Here is a 25443-nt window from a genome sequence, read left to right on the forward strand (position 1 = left end):
CTTTTTAGAAGGAATCTCAAATTGCATTCATGCATCTCAAATCAGATGATACTCTGAGATTAGCAAGTATCTTTGAAAAAATGGTGGATGCATAAACAGTCTGGCTTTCTTCCATCATTCAATGACTCATTCAGCAGGCGTCACTTGTAGGTCTTTTTTTTTTTTTTTTTTAAAGAGAAAACCCCCATAGTTACTAAGGTTTGTCGCTTCAATATAGGACAACGTATGTTTACTGCATTAGACTTTGGAAACAATGTCTGCCGTTTGTCACTATTCAGACCGTGAAATTGCATTATCCTTTTGCTAACTTGTTGTTAGCGCTTGAGTGAGTAATTGCAGAGCATTGTCGGGAGTACGTGGAGAGGAGATGGCTAGCATAGGCCCTCCGAGAGTGTTTTTGGCTTATGTTGTGAGAGCAGTCTGGGGCCCTGGAAGGGAGTTCTGATTGTTACATGACTTTGACATGTTAAAACTGTTTTGTGGTAATGGAGAGGGTGGAGAGTAGCTATAGTATGGCTAAATATTTATACTATTTAGGTCATGATAAATTCAATTAAAAGTAGTTTCCCTTGTGAAAAAGTGTGCTTAATTGCAGTTAATGTGCACATGTAGTGTACTTACTAAGTATTAAGCAGATGAGATAATGTGAATGTAATGATATTACTGAAATTAAACTCCATTTAAGTATATGTAAAAAGAGTGTTCTGTCTTGACCATGTCTTTTAACACACAAGTACATTTTTAGAACATGCAGATTGTAGGAATGTAGGAAGGGTTTACTCAATCACAATCAAAATGAGATTTAAAACGTGATTTCCTTGTATTATTTCTCAGGCAAAATGCTGCACATTTCTTTGTAAAAAAGAAACGTGAAATAACATAACTAAATTGAAACAAAACCCAAATCAAATAAATAAATAGTGCAAATAAAAAATCTCTTCATATAAACAAACTAAGGCTTTGCTTGTGCTCTTTTCATTTAAAATTCGAGGCTACCATTGCATTTTAATCCCAGTCCAAACAAAGATGCTGCTTATGAGCAGCATGAACAGTTTTTGATTTAAATGAGATTGTATCATTTGTAAATTTGCAGCAGAAACAAAGTTCTTCTATGACTTCTATGGAAGGCCATTTTTGCCATTGAGTAAAAAAAGGTAATTGAGACTTTTTAACTCACAATTGACTTTTTTCTCGCAATTAAGAGTTTTACATTTACACTTCTGACTTTTTTCAGAATTGCAAGGCCTAAACTTGCAATTCTAAGAAATAAAGTTGCGATTCTGAGAAATAAAGTCAGAATTGCAAGAAAACTTGCGATTCTGAGACAAACTTGTAATTCTGAGAAATAAAGTCTCAATTCTGAAAAGAAATTGTCACGATTCTGAAAAGATAGTCGTGTTTCTGAAAAATAATAAAGATGTGATTGAGAAATAAAGTCAGATTTGCGAGAAAACATGCAATTCTGAGACAAACTTGTAATTCTGAGAAATAGTTGCAATTCTGAGAAATAGTCACGATTCTGAAAAGAAATAGTCAGAACTTGCAATTCTGAGACAGACTTGTAATTTTAAGAATACATTTATGATTCTGAGAAATAAAATCAGATTTGCAAGAACTTGTAATTCCGAGACAAACGTGTCATTCTGAAATAGTTGCAATTCTGAGACAAACGTGTAATTCTGAGAAATAAAGTTAGATTTGTGAGAAAACGTGCAATTCTGAGACAGACTTGTAATTCTGAGAAATAAAGTCTCAATTCTGAAAAGAAATTGTTGCGATTCTGAAAAGGTAGTCGTGTTTCTGAAAAGTAATGAATATGTGATTCTGAAAAGAAACTTGCAATTCTGAGAGACTTGTAATTTTGAGAAATACATTTGTGATTCTGAGAAATAAAATCAGATTTGCAAGAACTTGTAATTCCGAGACAAACGTGTAATTCTGAGAAATAAAGTCGCAATTCTGAGAAATAAAGTCAGATTTGCGAGAACTTGCAATTCTGAGAAATAAAGTCAGTTCTGACTTTTTTCTCAATTTTAAGTTTATATCTTTGTAACATGCAATTGCGAGTCATGTCAGAATTGTGAGATATAAACTTGCAATTCTGAGAACATATCAGACTTTATAACTCACAATTGTGAGTTTGTATTATGCAGTTCTGAGAAAAAAGTCAGAACTGTGAGATAAGAAGTCTCAGTAATAAACTTTACATAGATTCAGCTTTGCGAAACTATACTTTATAAAGCATCTAAAAACAACGAAAACAGCAGACAGGCTGAATAAGCAAGCAGATTCTTTCTCTGACAGCAGGTGGCACTTTTGGAACAAAAGCAATACAGCGTCTCCTTGTTTACCACTGTAAACAAAGCAGAGCTGCACTTTTTACACTACTTTAATACTACTCACAAAGTTAATGTTTTGCAGCTTCATACAAGCCACAGCAGAAATGACATTGAATAATATTTTAGTTCACCATAAATGCTTGTCAGTACATTTGGTACACTTGAACCATATTTCAAAGACAGCAGAATTGTAAAATTGCATAAAATGTACTTAAAACCTACTTAAGTGGGTCAAAAAGGTAGATAATTGCATTCCATATAAATTTAAACTGTGATGCATTGTAATACATGCGTCATATTCACATTACACAAAATGAAATTTGTCCTTTACTCACCCTTATGTTATTCTAAACATCTTGACTTTATGTTGTAGAACACAAAGAGATGTTTTGGAAAATCTCTTTTTCTTTTCTATTTCTATACAAAAAAAAAAGTATCTCATGTCTCTTAACTAAACAACTGCTCTGGTATAACGGACATCCAAATTAGCAATTTAAAGGACATTTTCAGGTTTGTGTTGACTAGGATCAGTTTCTGTTTGCATTACTGTAAACTTTGTCTTCTTTGGCTGTAAAATTGATAATCTGGGTCAAATTAATTTGCATTGCGGAATCTTTTTGGCATCTTATGCTATGTTAGACCTTCATGGATTACTTGAGGGGGAAAAAATGTGATTTTTGAAATGTTTCTTAGCTGATTTGGATGCCTTCACTAACTTAAAATTCATGTTCTTTGTGTCTTTTGTGTCTTGGGAATATCAGGTTCTGTTTTGAGTGTCTGTGCGTTACTTCCAATGGAACACTAGTATTCATGTGAGACATGTAGCTGAAGGAAATGAATTCTGAAAGCAGAGTTCAGAGCGTATCTGAAAGACGCTTTGAGTGAGGATGTGAAGGTCTCTTAAATTAGATTGTCTAACACACAAAGGCCTGCAAGACAAGGACAAAATTTCCTGTCAAATAGGTCATGATGAATCTTAAAAAGTGCTTCACCACAAACAGGAAATCCTTTTATTTCTCCATGTCAACAAACCAAAACCATGCGGTGCTCTGCTTAGATTGCAGCCATCTCGTGGTTTGTAATCTCTCCGCACCATTAGCAATGCACTGAGGTGGATGGGTTGGCTCAAAAAGTAGGGTTTAATTCTTAGTATATTGACTGTGGGGGGAGTTTTTGATGGGGAAAAAATGACAGGGCCTCTCTGTTCATGTTAATGACCTGTGGAGTAATCAGATCTGAGTGTGAGAGAAATTTACAGATGTTTCTGCTCTTCTGTTTAGTTCCCACACTCAGCACAGAGGCCCTGCACTCCCAGCATCCTTCATGTGCCTTTCTGTGCTCTATGCTTGGACCCTCCTTTGGTGATGTGTGTTTTTTTTTTTTTTTTAAACCTCACTTATTGTGTCCTTTTTTTTTTCTCTCTCTCTCTATTGATCATCTCCGCCACTCCACTCTCTATCTTTCCTTTTTCTCTGCCTATTGTGCAGGAGCATGATGTAATCCTTAAGAATGGCGAGGAGCTGATCAAAGGGACCCATCTTACTTATGTTTTTTTTTCTAATGCAGTCCAGTTCGTGTCTTTTGTGGTTTGGGTCCATATGTATATTGCTTTATCCTTTAGATGTTGTTTTCATAGCATCCTGTGTCATTTATTTTTTTGAGTTCTTCTTTAGCTCGAGCGTCATGGGTTTGATTCCCACAGAATACAAGTGATACTGATAAAAGCATTTGCCAAATGCATTAATAAAAATTACAGTGAGAATGAAAGCCCTGTGGAAAGCAAGCTTTACTCTTTGAGTGCATGTACAAAAAAAATCATTCACTGAAGTATAGGGATGTAACGATTCATTTTGATTTTGCAGTCGTCAACAGTGTACTAGTTCTAATGCCATGGTATAAGTTTAACCAGAGCATGCTAACTGTTCGGTCGCTGGCTGCACAGACGAGCACAAAACACTATAGTCCCAGCCTCAGGGGACAAGAAAGAAGTGGATTTATTTACTTATTTACTGTATATTACGCTGATGCCACACAGATCTAATATAAACTTGCGATTTCTTTCCTAGCTGTTTACCTTCACAGACATAACTGACTGTTTTTGTAACTCCTGTGTTTTTAACATAAACGTGTATATATTTGACAGTTTAAGTGCAATAAGACATGAAAGAGTTTGGTTTAGTACTCACATGCGTGTGACAGCCGCTTTCTGTGTGCATACTTCGGATGTGTGCGCTCAGAAAACCCTATGCTTATCTGCGTTTTAAAGAGACATGCACAAAAACAGTGTGTTTCTGCTTCCACCCAAAATGGACTTTTTTTTTTTGTTTTGTTTTAATTATATTATAAAGGATATGTGTTTTTTTTTTTTTTTTTTAAATAAACTTTAAACTTTAAACTGAAACTTTAAAGACACATTTTGGGGGCACCTGAGACTTATTACGTACTGTAAAAAGGGGCAAAATTGGTCTCCTTTAAGACATCATAAATTGAACAGTGTCTTTTCATTATTGCTTGAACAAAATGCTGCACGTTACTTTGTGAAAGTGAAATATGTCTCAAAAAAAAAAAAAAAACAGAAATTTAAAAACTAACCCCAAATCAAATAAATAAATATTACAGATAAAAGAAATGTCTTCAGATAAACAAACTAAGGCTTTGCCTGTGTTCTTTTCATTTAAAATTAGAGACTGTGGCTGCATTTAGTCTAAATTTGATTGGATAATTTCAAAATTTGAAGCAAAAACAGAATGCTCTGATCTTTATTTTTGTGAACTTGTATTATTTAAAACATTTCTACACCAAACAAGAACAGCAGATGGGCTAAATAAGACGCAAATTCACTCTCTGGCAGCAGGTGGCAAAACCAAGGAAACGCTGTTACCGCTGTAAACAAAGCAAAGGTGCCCTTATAAACACTGCTTTAATATGCTTTATGCGGAGGCAAGATTAAAAGAAAATACCTTTTAAAACGTTTCTAAAGCAGTCAGTTCCCCTCAGAGATGAACCTCGAACCCCAATTGTATTGCAATTTGTTTACCATCTCAGCCAATTTGAATCACACATTTGTATTGGTTTTTAGCCGACGTTGTGCATCGTTATATCCATACTAAATTTATTTTATAGAATACGTTCATAAAATGTTATCTTACTACTATTTTACTTACTTTTTTAAAAATTAAGAATCAGATAATCTGCGCATTATTTAAAGGCGACCAATTATGCCCCTTTTTACAAGATGTGATATAAGTCTGAGGTGTTCCCAGAATCTATATGACATTTCAGTTCAAAATACCCCACAGATCATTTATTATATCATTTTGAAAATGCCTGTTTTTGTGCATGTCTCTTTAAATGCAAATGAGCTGCTGCCGCCCCCTTTTCCAGAATAGACCTCTGCCTTTACAGCTCGTATTTCAGATACTCTGCCAAAAAACATCTGCTTGGTTTTTATTATGTCTATCATGTTGAAATCATGCGTTTTAAACCATATTAGTTTAAACTTCTGATATAGGGATTTCTGAGCGCAACCATCCGAAGCATGCAAACAGAAAACGGCTGTTCTAAGTTCTCTTTCATGTCTTACTGCACTGTCAAACACACACAAGTTTATGTTAAAATACACAGGAGTTACAAAAACAGTCAACAATGTCTGTGAAATAAAAATAGCTGGGAAACAATTTTTTTTAAATCGCATGTTTATATTAGATCTGTGTGGCGGCGGCGTAATATACAGTAAATAAATCAATAAATCCACTGCTCTCTTGTCTCCTCTGAGGCTGGGTTTTGTGCTCATCTGTGCAGGCAACGACAGAACAGTTAGCATGCTTTGCTCGAACTTTTGCCATGGCGCTAGAACTGGTAGACCATTGTCTCTTGCGAAAACAAAATGACGTTGCTGTGGGTGGAAACTTACAGATTAAGATGCGGTAATACTATAAAAAGATCCCCTTTCTATGTCTATGTAAATCTTAAAAGTGAAAAAGCTTACCAAATCAGTTATTGGGTTGTCCTTTTTCACATTTTCTGGGTTTGTAGATGCACTGGGGACACGATTATAGCACTTAAACATGGAAAGAGTCAGGTTTTCACGATATGTCATGATATGTCACCTTTTCTGGTAAAGAAGTTTTTTTTGCAGGCAAAAGTGTTTAAGTTACATAAACCATTTATGACCATTATTTGATAAAAAACATTGTCTGAGCTGTTAACATGACCTTTCATGTTGTCTGGTTATTAAGAATAATTGGTGTAAGATTGGCGTAAGATGTTACATGTTTCCCGGCTTTTGAACCTTTCATTGTGTAGCGTTTTTGGGGCATATGAGCCCCTTCTGCAAATAACAGTATGCCTGTTCCCGTGTGACATAATAGAGATGCTGCCATGGCAACCGAGGGGACTTCAGAATGGAGCAGTTCGTCTGGGGTGCCGTTTCAAGAGCCTGGTTGTGTAAGACATTATGGGCTTGATTAGGCAGCAGCTGAAGTGGCTCTCAGAGCGCTGCGTGTAAGGTGGCAGGGTGACGTGCGGCAGTGCCACACAGTCTGAGCTTTTGTTCCGGACTCAGTCGAGCTGACGGTGTGTCCTGTGCTCCCCTCGCACCATGACTGCATCTCTTCTCATTAGTCTGAATCAGATGTACCTACCCTGCCTCACGAGCAACTTTCAACAGAGAGAAATGGCCTGTGTTCAGAATCATGATGTCCAGTCCAACCCTGTCCAAGTGAATACAAAAAAACAATGACTGCTGTGTCCATACAACAAATGCGTCCATTGAAGTATTATAAAATATTATGCACTAAATGAAACCTTCAGTTGTCAGTTATTATTTTTTTTTTTCTACATTGCAGCTCCCTCAATAAACAAAAAAAGATGCATTAAATTTGACTGATTCAGCATACTTTTGTGTGCAAATTCATCTTTTTTCTATTTAGTCCAAAAATGGAACTTGATAAGGGTTTGTTTATTCAGGCTGGAATTTGATGATCAGGTTTAGGACATTGCATTGCGAAATAGGGTATTTACCATAGTGTTGTTGGGTTGTATACTGCACATTTTCACCGGTGTGGTTGGTCATCTTGGTAAATGCATGCTTTGTGTGGTAAATACTGCTTAAATAGTATGCAATATGCACAGAGTATCATTCTAGACACCCTCATTAAAAAGAAAAAAAGATTTTACTTTTACAGAGCTGCTGTCTTTCACAGAGGCCTGCTGAATTTATTTATTCTGAGGATGTCTCTTTTTTTCCGTAAAACGGATCAGATTTGACCTAGATATCCACTCTTTTGTTATGAGAGTGGAAGGCTGTGTAGTTTTGTAATGAAAAGCAGACTACAATAGCCGTCCAGAAATCATTTAAGCAACAGTCTCTGCAAGAAAAGCACGATAGGCTTTGCCAACTGCTGCTGCTGTCAAACTGAAAAAGAGAAGTGGGAGATTTCTCCTTATTCTGGAGACATTTATGATCAGATTGAGTGTGGGCCAGTCGTTTTGATTTTATTTTGGCTCAGGTCTTAGTATTTAGTTCAGTGGGCTGTTTAATGAGCATTATATGACTGTAATTAATTCCCTCAGAGAATCCTCTGTTTCATGAGTTTGTCGTTACAGTGTTGCTGCTTGAATTTTTCACAGCGTTCACATTTAGCTTTGATTGGCTTGATTTTCCCTTTGAAAGAAGTGGGCCTGCAAGATATTATGATCCATTGGAGCTAAGTTTAATTGGCAAAAAGTGTCTTAAGTAGGGCTGCGAGTAATTGATGAAATCAGTAATGAAAATAATCAAATAAATTACATTTGATTAATCTCATGTTACAGAAACCTTGCCATTTTGCAGAACACTTGTCATAACAGCCATGAAGTGATTCAACACATGTTGCGATTAACTTTAAAAACCCTACAGCTGATGTTACATGGATTATTTTAACAATGCTCTTAGTATCTTTCTGAGCCTTAAATGTGTCAGTTGTGTCTATTAAAGGGGTCATCGGATGCGAAGTTCACTTTTACATGTTGTTTGAACATTAATGCGTGTTAATAATGCAGTGTATGTACAAATCTGCCCTATAATGATAAAAATCCATGCAGTGGTTATTAATTAATCTGTAAAAATAATATCCCCTTTTTCTGACGTTGTGGCGTCACACCCACAGAGGCCGCTCCCACAATAGTTGATTGACATGAGCGTTTTACCTCAGATCAGCTGTAACAGTCTAACCTCCATGTTTTGATGCTGGAGCAGGGATGTAAGTTAGACAAGAATTGCGCGATTGAGGTGTTGTGTTGCTGGATGTAATAATGAACATAGTGGTTGTCATTTACTCCTGACATCTGACCGCTGAAGATGCAGTGGATTACGTTTGTTTGTGAAGGGAATGTGCCTCCCGATCTACATATATCCATCTGTTCACACAAATCATTTGTGTTCCAGCTTCACTTACAGCAGAAGTGAGTATAAGGGTTTTTTTTATGAATCTTTGCGATCGCCTTTCCTAACAAAGTGCTAGTTAGCAAGTTTAGCGTCTAAAGTAAACAGGCTTGTCTCTCCACAGAGAGAAGAGAGGGGCGGAGTGAGCAGAGCTCATTTTCATTTAAAGCAGCCTTGAACCAGAATGAGATGTTTTTTGCAGAGCTGATTTTGACAAGGTAAAAGGGTGTTGTGTTACACTACCATTAAGAATTTTTAACCAAAGTATATTATAGACTTTTCATTAAGACCTTAAAGAATCATATCAGCTTGTGGAAAATGGGCATCAGATGACCCCTTTAAAAATTATCCTGGCACTTCCAAGCTCTATCATGGCAATGGGCGAGTGTTTCTCTTCATCATTCTAAAACAAGTCCAATAAAGTGCATCCATCCATAATAAAAAGTGCCTCACATGGCTCCGGGGTGTGAATAAAGGCTTTCGTATAGCAAATTGATGCGTTTTTGTAAGAAAAATATCTAAATTTAAAAATGTAATGATCGCTTTAATCTAGCTTGCACTAACAGTTGTGCACAGAAGCTGTGCACACTCATGCGTCTGGGAGTATTGTGAAAGCCAACGTTTGTTTACTGGAGCAAAGGAAGCAAAGTTTCCTTACTTTAGCAAAGGAAGACCAGTTCTCTCTTTGTTTATATCGAAATCCTCTGACATTTTTCTTTACAAATCCTCGTTTTGTACTTCAAATTCATGACCGTTGTTTTGTTTAGATTTCTCCACGGGGCGTCCGCATTCGTCACTTCTTACCACGCATGTGCAACGCAACATCCTACGTCATCCGCCTGAGCTGCTTCTGTGTACAACAGTGAGCGCAAGCTAGAAATAAGTGATTATTATGTTTTAAATATGGATAATTATGTGTATCTTAGAAATACGCGTTGATTCGCTACAGGAGGCCTCTCTTCACCCCCCCGGAGCTGTGTGAGGCACTTTTTATTATGGATGGATGCACTTTATTGGACTTGTTTTGGACTGATGAAAGGAAACACCCACCCATTGCCATGATAGAGCTTGGCAGAGCCAGGATAAATTGTAATATAACTCTGCATTCATCTGAAAGAAGGAAGTCGTATGCACCTAGGATGCCTGAAGTGTGAGTAAATGGGTTAATTTTCATTTTTGGGTGAACTAACCCTTTAAACTGTAACTTAAAAATAATTGGCAGTCCCTTACTTCAAATTACTTTCACATTAGTTACGTTATATTGTAACATTTTAGATTTTAAACAATATTAATGCGCAGTGTGTATAGTGAGCATTTATAAAGACTTAAGTTTGCACATTGTTTGAGAAGAGTAAGAACGAATACTTGATCAACTGAAATAATCGACTCAATTGATTATCACAGCCTAGTCTGAAGCATATTCCCTTGAGGTAGTATGTTCCCAAAACATATGTGAATGCTGGAAAGCTACACTGTAAATTTAAAATGTTCCTTGACTGTGCATTAAGATACGGCGCTCCTGGAGTGGAAATGACTGGACTTCATAAAGACACTGCTGCCGTCACTCAAATACACTTCCTCTATGGACAGGTAAGACCATGTTTCAACCATAGTAGCTTATTAGTTGCTGGTGTGTTTTGAAGTTGTAGGGGTCTTTTTATTTTAAAAGTTGCTATTTGAACAGTTGTTTTTTTTTTCTGTTTATAGGGAAGGATACTTTCTTTGTTGGATGACAACACCATTCACCTATGGGAGATTGTGCAGAGAGAAAACCGCTCACATTTGGTGGAGGTTCACAGCTTCAACCTGCCTGGCAGGCCAGGCATCGAGAGCACAAGGTTAAGGTTTTGTTCCTGATTCTGGTTGCATTTCCCCAAATTTGCTTGGTGATGCCCTTTATCATGTCCAAACCATGACCTTTACGGTGCTTCCTTCTCCTCCGTAGTGCGACACGTGTGACCGTCATGCTGTTGAAGCTGAGCTGTGATCTTCTTGCGCTTGGAACTGAAGGAGGCGGGGTGCACTTCCTGGAACTGCCCACCCTCACCTTACTAAACAAGTCCCTGTTTCAGGATGAAATCATGCAGAGGTGAGAACTGCCCACCCAGTGTCCATATTGACCTTGTCCCATCATTTCCGCAGCATTACTACAGTCTTCAGTGTCATGTGATCTTCAGAAATCATTCTAATATGCAAGAAACATTGAATAGGAAGTTAAAAAAAACCAATTCATTTGAAATAGAAATATTTCGTAACATTTATAATATCTTTACTGTCATTTTTGATCAATTTAATGCGTCCTTGCAGAATAAAAGTATTTATTTTTATAACCCTAACCCTGTCTGCAACCACTCTGAAAAGGATTTTCTGAATGTCTCTCAGGGGACTGCGAGTATTTAAGCCTCTATGACTCAGGACGTCTACACAGGACTCTAATAAAAATGGCCATGCAGACAGATTCCACAGAGCTTACCTCATAAAATAACCATTTGGGGACTCCCACCCCATCTGAGAGGACTGTGCATGAGGTTAATGAAGCTGCAGCGAGACCTTTTGTTTATTTTCTTTCCCTCCTTTGGCCCGATCCGTGCTGCTTTTGTCACACTTTGAACTGGGAATGAATCAAACTTCCTGATTCTCTCAAGGCTCTTTGCCCCTTCGTGCCCCCAGCTGTGGCTGTCTGTTTCTCTGTCAGGAGGTTATATGCAGCTTGAACTTTCCTATCCCACTGCCAAGGCAACGAACGCACTTCACACCGCCACAGTTAGACGTTGGAGTTCAGAAAGGCCTTGATCCGTGTGATCTGATGAGATCTTTAAGCCGCTGCTATTCGGTTATCATTGTAAGAATATTTATAAATATTTAATACACAGTTTGTTAAGAAGAAACCTGTTTTTCCTAATGGCTGTAATTATGTCTGCTACAAGGCAGGGAATCACACTGACTATTCATCTTACTCTTTAAAGACGTTATTTAACTCTGAGATAAATTACAGCTTTCCCAGCGTGCCCTTTTGCAGATATAGCCTGGGTGTCTAAATGCGGACCTCATCTGCTTCTGAGAGACCTTGAACTGCTCATTAACTGAGCACAATTTGGGCTAATGGGCATCCTATCTGAGCCACTGGTAATAAGTATGTGTCAGCCAGGAAACTACTGAACAAAATGCTTTTGTACCAAGTGCCAAATCTCTTGGGCCCTAGCTGAGGAGGCGTTTAAAACCGGGCATATGAGCTTTGCACACTCCTCTTTGGGAATCAGCAGGACCTGGGACGCCAGAATATACTCTGTGGCTCAGTAGGAAAAAAACATGATTGTGTTTTGTGGTGATTCATTTTTCTTTAAGACATGGGGGCGTCTAGACTGACATGTATATGAGTTTTAATGTCTTTTAATGAATACTACTTATTATAATTATAAATGGTGTGCTTGCAAGCATGAAGCCTATCATTCTTTTGTTTATGTAAATTAAGGGTTCCCATAGTCATGGGAAAACCTGGAGCCATCGGGTTTTATTTATTTTACAACCTTTTTTAATTATTTTAATTTTTATACACGCACATCTCTCTCCGGGGGATTTCCTCTGAGGAGGCAAGGGAGGCAGTGTCTTCTCAACAAATGGATGAGAAAAATCTGTGGAACAAAAAGAAATTCCAGTATTACAAAAAAATAACATTATAGTTTTTCTAAAGAAACACTGTCAAAACGGTGATGCATCGGAGTCCGCGTCTCTCGCCTCCCCTGAGCCCATTGAGTCTTAACAGACTAAAGCGTGCTGTGAGTTTGGTGGGGGTAATTGAGAATGGGGGCAAGTCATGTGGGAGAGTCTTCGTGATATGATTGGATATGACTGGATATGACTGGTTATGTTCGGCTGTGATTGGTTCATGCGGTAAATCCCGCCTCTTGTGTTTTTGCATGTTCGCGAATCATTCTGAATGAACAGTATAATATATTAACAATAAAAGGCGAACTCACACACTTGAATATATCCATTTTGTTACTAAAAACTCCCACAGATCAGGTTTTCAGGACATTTCAAGACTTTTGACGTAAGTAATCAGCTTGGTGAAATTAAAAGTAAATCTGTATGTCTGTGACCATTTTTTCCCCAAGCTGTGATGACTGATGATCCAAAAAATGTGGAAACACTTCATTGGAAACTTGTAGCCAGCCCAATCTCACGGAAATTCGTACATGTTTTACAAGGTGGCTAATTTGTATGAATTCGTACGACTTGTACAAATGCATACGATTTCAGCTACAGCGTACCTATGTTACGAGTTGCACAATACGAAGTAGTGAGCTAGTGTTACTTATAGCCTTGTGCTGCACATTTTCAGTTTTTTTTTAAATTGTAATTTTAGAATATAAGATATAAAAATTGAAAGATCTTCCAATAATTTGACAAGGTTCAGCATTCTGCATAAATACAATAATGTAATTTCAGTGTTGCCGTACTAATTCATAATTTGGTCGTTATCACATAGTGACTTATAAATAGCAGTATGTCTTTCAAGAAGTGCAAATCTGTTTTTCTGTTTCTTCAGTTTTCTTGTAAAACCCATTGGTTGTTTGTGTGAAATTTTGTTTTCTTGTGGCTGTTCTCATCCAAAGCCAACTACTCCAGTCCTTCTTTTCCATGCGCCTTCCTCTTTTCCTCTTTCCCTTCATGGCTGCATCTCATCCCGACTCTGTGGGTGTACCATACACATTCCAGCTCTTGAATCCATGCCACAGCCACAGAGGAATCCCGGACTGTGGCTTTTGATTGGTCATCATTTGTCTGGCTTTCAAACTGAATTTAAGCATGTCAGCGTCTGATAATGTTGTCAGCTTCTGCTGTGTTACTTTTGCATTGAAACCCCCGATATACTTTGTTGTTTATCGAACTGTGTTTTCCTTCCATTCACCCCTGTTAGACTTTGCAAACATGAATCACGAGTAATTGTTACCAAATGTTCAATACATTGTTCTCAAAGCTTGGAGCTTGGTTTATTCGTCGCTCATTGAACTCTGAGCCCTGCACATTTTTCCATGTAAAATGCTTTTCCACACAAGCCTGCGTTTGATTCTGTTGAGGAAAAAAAGTGCTGAGTGAAGTTTTACAGTTAAAGGTTTTCTGTTATCCCTGATGTGTACTTCAGTAGCGCTCTGTGTTTGGGGAGTTAAGTAGTGTGTACGCAGATTTTGGTTTTTCAGCAAATAGAAGTGCCGTTGAGCAGCACTACAAAGAGAATAAATCTTCCAAGTGTTCCTTTGTGCAGTTATTCACATGTCTGGTTATTCCCCTTTTCAGCGTTCCAGAGGAGTACAAGTGTGGAAAATCATTGGGGCCTGTGGAGTCCCTGCAGGGACATCCGCAAGACTCTGATAAAATCCTCATTGGTTACAGCAGAGGTCTGGTTGTACTCTGGGACCTCAACAGTCGGCATGTAGACAACCTCTTCCTGGGAAGGCAGGTGGGTTTGTGTGCGAGTTTGTTTGATGTCTCTCGAATGGCTTTTGACACTCTATGAGGTTGTGCGGTTGAACCGCATTAAAACATTGATGTCAATGTTTCTATTTTAATTTAAACTCTTTAAATGTCAAATAATTGCACTGCTGACTTTCAAAGAAATCAGGTCAAGAGATCTTCATAAAAAACTCTTTTAATTCCATCTTTAAATCATCAGTGCTTGATGTTAAGATGTCCAGATGGTTTAGCTCAAACCTTTTGACTTCCTTTCATCCTCATTGGTTCTTTTTTTTTTTTTGACGCTGTGTATTGTGTGGGACTGTCACTCTTGCAGCAGCTGGAGAGTTTGGTCTGGGAACGGTCCGGGAACAGCTTTGTTAGTTCCCATAGTGATGGCGGATACATGGTGTGGGCTGTCAGCAGCAGCAATCCCTGCACTCATGACCCCATCTCATCCACCATACCATATGGTGAGCCGTAAAACATGCTGATTACACACGCTTTCCTTTTTCTCTTTGTTTCTCACACGCACAGATTGTTCGTTAGCATTATGTTTGTACGTGTGCAGTTATAATGTCAAGTGGTCAAGTTACACTTTCCATCTGTCTGTCCGAGTGTACACTATAGTTCAAAAGTTTGGGGTCAGAGTTTTTGACAAATTTTATTCAGCAAGGATGCATTAAAGGGATAGTTCACCCAAAAATTAAAATTACCCCATGATTTACTCACCATCAAGCCATCCTAGGTGTATATGACTTTATACTCTCAGACAAATAAAATCTGAGTTATATTAAAAAAAAAATTCCTGGCTCTTCTAAACTTTATAATGGCAGTGAATGGCTGTTGAGATTTTGAAGCAAAATAAAGTGCATCCATCCATCATAAAGAGTACTCCACACAGCTCCAGGGGGTTAAAGGGTTACTCCACCCCAAAATGAAAATTTTGTCATTAATCACTTACCCCCATGTTGTTCCAAACTCGTAAAACAATTTTAGGTTAGGTTTGTGACTGTCCTATTGACTGCCAGGTAAATACCACTGTCAAGACCCAGGATAGTATGAAAGACTTTGTCAAAATAGTCCATTTGCCATCGGTGGTTCATCCAGAGTATGCTCCATTCTGTGTCAGCCGCGCCACACAGATATATTTTGTATGTATATTTATGCTTTGATTTGAACAAAAACATCGTATCCGGCGTACACAGTTTGCGTCCAGAGGATACTCTCCAAAATGGCGTTACACCTTTCATAGTTTTCTGGGTCTTGACAGTGGTATTTAACTGGCAGTCATTGGGACAGTAACAAACCTCTTGGTTTTCATCCAAAATATCTTAAATTGTGTTCCGAAGATGAACAAAGCTTTTACGGGTTTGGAACAACGTGGGGGTCGGATTAATGACACAATTTTCATTTTGGGGTGGAGTAACCCTTTAATAAAGGCCTTCTAAAGTGAATCGATGCGTTTGTGCAAGAAAAATATCCAATTTTACATCTCCATAAACCGTAATCTCTAACTTCTGCTAACTGTCGTAGGTGCATTCATGAGAGATTGGAGTTCCAGCGGATGACATAGGATGTAGGCGTGATGTAGGCGTAGCGTAAGCTCTGGTGAGAATTGATGAACACATAAGCACAGGAGAGAGCAAAACAAAACACCGGTCATGTATTAGAAGTACTAAATGAAGATTTGTAAAGAAAAATGACGGAGGATTTCAATATAAGCCAAGAGGAGACTGTATTTCTCTAAACAAAACTTGGTTTTCAAGAGACTAGCATATTCTTACCAAAGCTTATGCTACGCCTGCGTCCTACATCATCTGCTGGAACGCCACTCTCTCATGAACGTGTGTACTACAGTAAGTGGGAGCTAGAGATTGTGGTTTGTAAAGCATAAATATGGATATTTTTGTTCCACAAATACATAGGTTTGCTACAGGAGGCCTTTATTAACCCTTTGGAGCTGTGTGGAGCACTTTTTATGGTGGATAGATGCACTTTATTTTGCTTTAAAATCTCAATAGCCATTCACTGCCAATATACGTTTTTTTTTATATAACTCCGATTGTATTCGCCTGAAAGAAGAAAGTCATATACACCTGAAATGGCTTGAGAGTGAGTAAATTGTTGGGTAATTTTCATTTTTGGGTGAACTGTCCCTTTAAATTGAACAAAAGTGACATAAGAAATAAGAAATGTTTCTCGTGCAGAAAATCGACATATTAGAAAGATTTCTAAAAAGATCATTTGGAGCTAAAGATTGGAGTAATGATGCTGAGAATTTAGTTTTGAATACACTTCTTTTACATTGTAATAATATTTCACAATGTTTTTTTTTTTTGCTTGTTGATGAAACAAATGGAGTGTTGGTTGGTGTAAGAGATATCTTTCAAAAACATTAAGAAAAATCTCACTAACCCAAAATTTTGAGGCTAATTGTTGTCAGATTAATGTAAATACGTTTTGGACAAAGCCGAGCTAGAGTCACACGATCAAGGTCTAGTACAATTTCAGACTAAGGTGTTTAAAGGGGTCATCGGATGCAAAATTCACTTTTACATGTTGTTTGAACATACATGTGTGTTGGCAGTGTGTGTACAAAACCACCCTATAAAGATAAAAATCCACCCAGTGTTTTTTTTTTTAATCGCTATAAATCATCACTCCTTTCTCAGATCAAGCCATTCTCAGATTCTTGGCTGTGTGACGTCACACAGACCCAGGTCCCTCCCACGACTGTTGACTGACATGGCCGTTTTAGCACAGACCCACCCTGAGTGAGCTGTAAACAGTCTGCCATTGTTTCGACGCCAGAGCTGGGTAGACAGAACTGTCTCCTAAGTGATTGAAATATTCTGTTGTTGGATGTCATAATGAAGAAAGCAGTTGTTTTACTCCCGACATCTGAGCCACTGAAGACACAGTGGATTACTTTTGTTTTTGGAGGAAATGTGCCCCTTGTTCTACTTAAACGTGTCTATGTTTGCACAAATCATTCAGGATCCATCTTCACCTATAGCAGAAGTGAGTATAGGTTTTTTTTTTTAAATGTATCTTTGCATGTCACCTTTTCTAAAAATGTGCTAGTTGGCAAGTTCCGCAGCTAAAGAGAACGGCTCGTCACCCCACAGAAGAGAGGGGCGGGGTGCATTAGCATTTAAAGAGACATGCACCAAAACGGCTTGCTGTGAACAGAGCTGTTTTTGACAGTGTAAAAAGGGTGGGTTTTTTTTTACACTACCTTTGAGAAATTTTAACCATAGTATGTTATAGACTTCTCATTAAGACCCTAAAGAATCATATCAACTTATGGAAAATGGGCATCCGATAACCCCTTTAAATAAGACTAGCTATTGTTTTATTTTGACTGAAATCAAGTATTAAGTAGTAACATGCATGTAAAAGCACTTCATGTTTTGTGCTGGTATAGTAATTCCAGTAGCCATAAGCTCATAGACGGCTCGTCATGCTGTAATGTTTGCTTAACTTGCACAATGTCAGGAAATGTTGTTCTATACCAAAGCTTTGAGTCCGTTCAACTTTTGTAATAGGCCATTAAAATCCTTCTCCAGACCTATTAAAGGGATCGTAAACCTCAAATGCACTCTTCACTATTAGCTGATGGCTTGTTGACACAAACCGCTTGGGGGATCTACAGATATTTTCCATTTTTTTTAACATGTGCTCTGCCAAGATTTCTGTAGTTTCGGTGGTTTCTCTTAAACTCAGTTTGTCTTTGTTTTCCTCATTTTCGTGTTATTCATCTCAGGCCCGTTTCCCTGCAAAGCCGTGAACAAGATCCTGTGGAGAACAACACAATCAGGGTGCGTGCCGTAATGTGTGAGAAATGAAATCCCATAATGGCATGTTTCAGTTTTCTCAGGAAGCTCTTCTGTGTTGTCTGTAGAGCTGCTCTAGTGTTGTTCAGTGGCGGGATGCCCAGAGCCAGCTATGGAGACAGACACTGCTTAACCATCCTTCAGGACAGCAACCACGTCACCCTGGATTTCACCTCACGTGTCATAGACTTCTTCACCATTCACTGCACAGGCAAAGATAAGGGTGAGCTGGCAACACTTCTGGCGTAATACTTAAAGATTTGGACTGATTTTGGGTTGAATTTAGCTGAAAGTTAAACCCCAAACTTTTATACATTACATAGCTATTATTATTATTATTATCAATAAGAATAAGAATAAGAATAATAATAATTAATGTAGTAATAAGAATTTTATAATAACTTATTATTATTATTATTATTATTATTATTATTATTATTATTATTATTATTATTATTATTAATAATAATAATAATAATAATAATAATACAATAGATTATTATTATTATTATTATTATTATTATTATTATTATTATTATTATTATTATTATTATTATATATTTATTTATGTATGTATTTATTATTATTATTATTATTATTACTGCAACTACTACATTACATGATAATTTGTAGTATTTAATAATGGATATCATTTAGTGCTGCTGCTACTAATACATTATTATTATTATTATTATTATTATTATTATTATTATCGTTGTTCTTGTTGTTCATGCAATTAAATGTTTATTTAATAATGATGGTGATTGTTGTTTTGGAATAATGTATCATATTTATTTACTACGTTGTTGTTGTTGATTGATTTGATTGATTGAATTTTTTTTTTTTTTTTTTTTTTAGTGATGGTGATTGGTTTTGGAAAAATATCTCTTTTATTTACTACTGCTTTATTATTATTATTATTATTAAATTAGTAGTAATAATAATGAGAATAATTAATAATAATAATAATAATAATAATAATTGTTGTTGTTGTTGTTGTTTTTATTATTTATTAAATAATGTATGGTGATGTTGTTGTAGAATAATATATAATTTTATAATAACTTATTATTATTATTATTATTATTAATAATAATAATAATAATAATAATAATAATAATAATAATGCAATTGTTTATTATTTATTTATTTATTTAATGGATGGTGAGTAGTGTTGTGGTAGTTAATGTAAGAGTAGGAGTAGTAGTAGTAGTAGTAGTAGTAGTAATAATAATAATAATAATAATAATAATAATTTAGGAATAATAACTACTAATTTATTTTTTTTACGTCGTTGTCGTTGTTAGCTTATTTACTTGACAGATGGAAACCATGAATATACTGTCATATAAATAATTCCGGCAGAATCTATACTTGATAATTCTACCATTGTATATACATCGTACTTTCCAGCTCTTAGTTACGGGTTCAAACTCTTACATGGGGCAATTACTAAACTACCACCATTGTACCTTTAATCAGGGCACTTAGTCTGGGTTCTGTGGATCTGTTCCTGTAATAAGTGTTCTATAAATCACTGGTGATACATGCGTATACTTAATGGTTATTTTTATTTCCTGTGTATGGACTTTAGTTATTTTTGTGCCTCACAGAATTTGATGACCCATCAGCACTTGTGGTTCTTCTGGAAGAGGAGCTGGTAGTGATTGATCTTCAGATGGCTGGCTGGCCCACTGTCCCTGCTCCCTATCTGGCTCCTCTGCACTCCTCTGCCATCACCTGTTCATGTCACATCTCAAATGTTCCTCCCAAACTGTGGGAGAGAGTGATCAGTTCAGGCCAGCAACAGTGTCCTCTGCAGAACTATGAGGTGAATTAATGGGGTGAATAAAGACTCCACACAAAAATCCTAAACTAGCACTTTTTTTTTCCACATGTCCTCCACTGGTTTAACAGGCAGTTTGGCAGAATGGCTTTAAAATCAACGTCTGGAGGATGTGTAGAATTTATCAAATTGTGTTGGCATTTCTGTAACTGACATATAGTTGGCTTTCATCCCTTTACATGTGTATTATTTTTTTTATTTTTTTTTTTTTTTCACTTCTGCAGAAAACTGAAACTTCTGTTATGTGTATAACATTAACATCATAAAACAAACACCACCCTTATTTTTTTTCGTTACTGTTATATAAAAGAATTGATTTAATATGGCACGCTCATACAGTATTTTTAGATTTAATAGCGTAGGTTTTCTGAAATGAATTTTATTTAACAACCACCAATAAAACACAAACCAGCATCAAAGTTCTTATTTAATGTTATTTCATTAGAGAATTTAAAGTTTGCCAGATGTTTTTTTTTTTGTTAAAGTGGCCGCCCTGACTGTGCTTTTTCTTTCCTCTGTGTTTTGACAGAATTGGCCAATATGTGGAGGGAAAAACTTAGCACCTGATCCAAAGCAGAAAGAACTGCTGTTAACTGGGTGAGATTTTATTTTATTTTAATCTCTTCCTGTCTCTATATTCTTAAAAAATAAAGGTTCTAAACGGGTGTTTTTGCAGTGATGCCATAGAAGAACCATTTTTGGTTCTCAAAAGAACCTTTCAGTGAACAGTTCCTAAAAGAACCATTTTGAAAAACATTTTAAAAATCTAAAGAACCATTTTCGATTATAAAGAACCTTTTCTGCATTTGAAAGGTTCCATGGATGTTGAAGGTTCTTCATAGAACCATTAATGCCAATAAAGAACTTTTATTTTTAAGAGTGTAATGAAAAATCTAAATTAAGTTATTTGAACAGCTGCTTAGATTTTTCTTCAATGTTTTCTTAAAACGTCCCACAGACTTTAATGAAAACATGACTGTTTGTTTGGATCCGCTGTCAGGATGATTTGTTTATTTATTTTTTTTGTTTTCAGTCATGAGGATGGTACAGTGCGTTTCTGGGATGCGTCAGGAGTATCGCTCAAACCGCTGTACAAACTGAGCACAGCCAACATCTTTCAGACAGACTGCGACCACAACGACAGCCTGACGCAGGCCGGGGAGGAGGAATGGCCTCCGTTCAGAAAGGTCGGGGATTTATGGGAGATCTGATTATTTTTTTTTCACTTTGAAAACAAAGCTTAAATCACTTCATCGGAACACCGGGACAGTGTTATTTTATTTTTTTTTTACTTTGCTCACTGTTTTCTTTCACAACAAGGGCAGCTTTATCTTAGCAAGTTTCTTGACCTCTCCCTTCTCTTTTTTTGTTTTCCTAATCCACCTTTTCCTCTTCTTCAGCTTCTCCATAAAACACCCAACTGCAGTCTGGCATGTGGCCAACTTTAACATATGGGATTCACACTGGAGTCTATTCCTTTTGCACCTTAATTAAAAGCAGACTGTCTGTCTGATGACTGAAATGCTTTGCTGACGTTTGCTGAAGATGAAGCACATTGCTGCTGTGGATGGCACTGCTGCGTCGCTTTTGTTTTACTGTATTATTTTTCTCCTCATAACATGCACATTCCTCTTTTCTTTGTTCTAGTCTTTGTCCACAGCTGTTTGGCCGGGAGCAGATGTTGTTGAGGGTCAATGTGTCTAGAGGGGAAGGAAATGCAGTCTTATATTGTTACCGATTGCATTATATTGTTCAGCTGTATGGCTGATGCTTTTTTTTTTTTTTTTTTTTTTTTAGGGCTGTAGATGGCTTTTGATTTTTCTTTGGCATGTGAAAGTTATTTTGTTACAGTTAGAATGGACTTGATTGGTTCGGGTGTATTTTTGTACTATATGTTCCTCATAAAAGGGATATTGCAGCTCTGTTTGTTCAACCTTCAGAATCAGTGAAGAAGAATAACAATCATTGTTTACTTTTCATTTATTTCCAGGTAGGATGTTTTGACCCTTACAGTGACGATCCAAGATTAGGAATCCAGAAGATCAGTCTCTGTAAATACAGCGGGAAACTGGTGGTGGCTGGAACTGCTGGACAAGTAGGATCACTGGTTTTTAATGATTTATGCAAATATATGTTTAATCCAGTACCTTTGTTTCAAAAAGCTTTGTTGAGCAGGTTTGTTGTGTACTGTATACATAGTACTGTCTTCTTAAAGGGAACCCCGGGTATTACGACTTGTATGGCTTAATATAACATAAATGATGTCTCGTACTGAAATATGTAGTAGAAAACTCATGATAGATTGACATTATTTAAAATAAAAATCTACTTTGTTTTATACCTATTTTGGGCTATGGGAGGCGCCATTATTTCGATGACGTCCAATGGTTGCACTCGGTGATCTAATGGTGCTACCTGTTGCTATTTTTACTGCAACAAAACTCGAAAAAATACTGATACGATGACACATTGTGTGGCTTTTTGTTGTAATTTTCAGTTGAAGGGCAACAAGAGAAGCGACATAAGTTTTCACTGCTTTCCTGGCAATAAGAAGAGGAGAAAAGAATAGGAAGATGCCTGTGGATGAATAAAACTTCCTAAAGACCTACGTCTTTGTTCTCTCCACCTCAGCCCAGTTGCCTTTAAGGTTTTTGTCGACCACAGCTTACAAACGGCAGAGACAAGAAACGCTAGATGCCATCCTGGCAGGATGTAAACATGTCGACGCTTGTCATGACGCTGCAGCCACTGAAGGAGTTTCTCAGCGTGGATTTCACTTGATATCCGGGGGCGTTTAGACTCCTTGTGGGGAAAAATCAGTGGTACACCATTTGTTTTAGGCCTATGCTTATACCCTCTTTCAGTAGCTGTGGTCATCGTATCAGTGTTTTATTTTCCGAGTTGTGATGCTTTAAAAATAGCAACAGGTAGCACCAGTAGCTCACAGAGTGTAACCGTTTTACATCATCAAATAATGGTGCCCCCTATAGTGCAAAATATGTATAAAAAGATGTGCATTTTTTAAATATCGTAAATCATTCATAGGTTTTCTACAACATATTTCGTAAGAGACATCATTTATTTTATATTAAGCCATACAATTCTTAAAGGAGAAGTTAATTTTCCAGAACAAAAATTTACAGATAATGTACTCATCCCCTTGTCATCCAAGATGTTCATGTCTTTCTTTCTTCGGTCAAAAAGAAATTGTTTTTTGAAGAAAAACATTTTTTTATTTATTTCTCTCCATATATTTGACGTCTATGGTGCCCATGAGTTTGAACATCCAAAATGCAGTTTAAATGCCGCTTCAAAGGGCTCTAAACAATCCCAGACGAGGAATAAGGTTCTTATCTAGCAAAACAATTGGTTATTTTCAAAAAAATTGACAATTTATATACTTTTTAACCTCTAATGCTCATCTTTTCCAGCTCTGTGTGAACTCTGTGTGTTCTGGTTCAAGATGGGGTATGTTGAAAAACTCCCATCTCATTTTCTCCTCCAACTTCAAAGTACCGACCCAGTGTCTACAAAGTAAACATGCAAAGATCAAATGCTCTTTACAAAAAAAGGTGATGTAAAACAGTGATGTAGGACAATTTTTGAAGATGGAGAAGAAAATGGGAGTTTTTTGACCTACGCAAACTTGGGGGCACCACAGAAGTCCACTTTATGGAGAGAAATCCTCAATGTTTTCTTCAAAAAAATGTCATTTTGGAAGTGAACCACTACTATAAATCCAGAACCCCTGTGTTATCTCACCACCTTGGGGAAAACCAGTCCCATTTGAATATGGCTTAGTAATGTTACCTAGATGCTCTCTAGGTTGTCAGATTGTCTTTACAAAAATAAATGATAGTGCTGTTATAAACCTATATTCTGTTCACAGGTTATAGTTATGGTTCTTAGCGATGAGAAGTCTGATCACATGATTGATGTGGCCACGGTGGACCTGCTCCAGGACCGAGAGGGTTTTACGTGGAAGGGTCATGACCGGCTGCCTCCAAAGAGCGGCTCGGTAGTGTTTGCGCCTGGATTCCAGCCGGTTGTCCTGGTGCAGTGCATGCCCCCCGCGGCTGTTACTGCGGTTACCCTGCACGCAGAGTGGAACCTCATTGCCTTTGGCACCAGTCATGGCTTTGGCCTCTTTGACTACCATCGGCGAAATCCAGTGCTGGCGAGGTAACTCGTGGGGCCATCCAAAGCTGCTGTGTTACTTTGCCAAATGCTTGTTCAGGAGCTTTTATTCAGTGCTGAAAGAGATTGATCTCATTTGCTATGAACATATTCAAGTTATCTAAATTGGGGTTGGCTCAATTTATTTACTAAATACGCTTACTAAATAAAAAAATTTAAATCTGTCATGTGCAAACAGATTTTCAAATCAAGCAGGGTCTTTAAATGAACAACTATTTAATAATGACAAAATTAATAAACACATGATTATCTCTTTGAGCATGTTTCATCCAAAGCAGCTTTTCCAAAAATATTTTACAAATATTTCTGGACGCAAACATTAAACATAAACAAGAAAATAGCAATCTATGGCATGTGAATCCAGTTAATTGGTATTATAAAATGAAGAGGTCATTTGCAAAAACAGATAATTCCGTTTTTAACTATTTTCAAAAATCATGTTTTTTTTTTTTCCTTGTGGAGTCCAATTCTTCCTAATGACTAAAAAATACAGCTAACACAAAACTCAATAAAAACATGACAAGATAAAAAAAAAAAAAAAAAACATGATTTTTAAAACATTTAAAATGTTATCTCTTTTTGCAAATAAACTCTTCAAATATTCTTGCATACTCTGTATCTGTTTTTAGAATATGCTTATTATAACCAGCCTAATTATCAGAAACGTTGTTGTTGTTGTTGTTGTTGTTGTAAACAACAGTAATAATATATAATGCTAAAATGTATTACTTATGATTATATAATGATTTTTGATGTTGTTAATATTAATCATAGCAGTTATAAAAATAGTAATAATAATAATAACTATTTATTTAGATTTTTTATAATAATTATACATTTCTATAAAATATTTTTGTATTATTTATTATTATTATTATTATTATTATTATTATTATTATTATTATTATTAATAACTTACGTAATTTAAATGTATTCTATTATTATTATTATTATTTATTACTACTACTACTACTACTACTACTACTAGTACTACTATATATTACATAAATAAACTTATATATATATATATATATATTTTTTTTTAAGAAATGTATTAAATCGTTTTTTGGTATTTATTATTATTATTATTATTATTATTATTATTATTATTATTATTATTCACAGTAATAATGTAAAATATAATAAAGGTAAAATATATTAATCATTATGTAATTATTAAATTAATACATTTAAATTAATAAATATATATATGTTGATAAATAATACAAAACATTTTTTTAAAGAAATGTATTGTAATTAAATGATATATTTTTGTATTGTTAATTTATTATTATTAATAATACTTTTATTAAAGTAATTTAAAAGGATTCTATTATTGTTGTT

The 25443-nt window shown here is 36.2% G+C and overlaps 1 protein-coding gene across 2 annotated transcripts in view; it reads left to right on the forward strand.

Annotated features, from left to right (window-relative positions):
- The window catches only part of llgl1 (LLGL scribble cell polarity complex component 1), a 50822-nt gene that overhangs the window by 11873 nt on the left and 13506 nt on the right, over positions 1–25443 (forward strand). Inside the window, exons 1-14 of one of the 2 annotated variants that reach the window (XM_051105650.1) lie at positions 6350–8783; positions 8888–8981; positions 10272–10353; positions 10471–10601; positions 10709–10852; positions 14062–14224; positions 14555–14690; positions 17987–18041; positions 18125–18279; positions 19670–19887; positions 20432–20499; positions 20936–21089; positions 21893–21997; positions 23792–24084. In XM_051105650.1, coding sequence (XP_050961607.1) covers positions 8711–8783; positions 8888–8981; positions 10272–10353; positions 10471–10601; positions 10709–10852; positions 14062–14224; positions 14555–14690; positions 17987–18041; positions 18125–18279; positions 19670–19887; positions 20432–20499; positions 20936–21089; positions 21893–21997; positions 23792–24084 — 1871 coding nt within the window. In that variant the 5' untranslated portion in view covers positions 6350–8710. Of the gene's footprint in view, positions 1–6349; positions 8784–8887; positions 8982–10271; positions 10354–10470; positions 10602–10708; positions 10853–14061; positions 14225–14554; positions 14691–17986; positions 18042–18124; positions 18280–19669; positions 19888–20431; positions 20500–20935; positions 21090–21892; positions 21998–23791; positions 24085–25443 lie in introns of those variants that run through there. The other variant, XM_051105649.1, reaches the window with a different exon arrangement.

This window comes from Labeo rohita, chromosome 3 (assembly GCF_022985175.1).
Source record: "Labeo rohita strain BAU-BD-2019 chromosome 3, IGBB_LRoh.1.0, whole genome shotgun sequence".
Classification (NCBI taxonomy): Eukaryota; Metazoa; Chordata; class Actinopteri; order Cypriniformes; family Cyprinidae; genus Labeo; species Labeo rohita.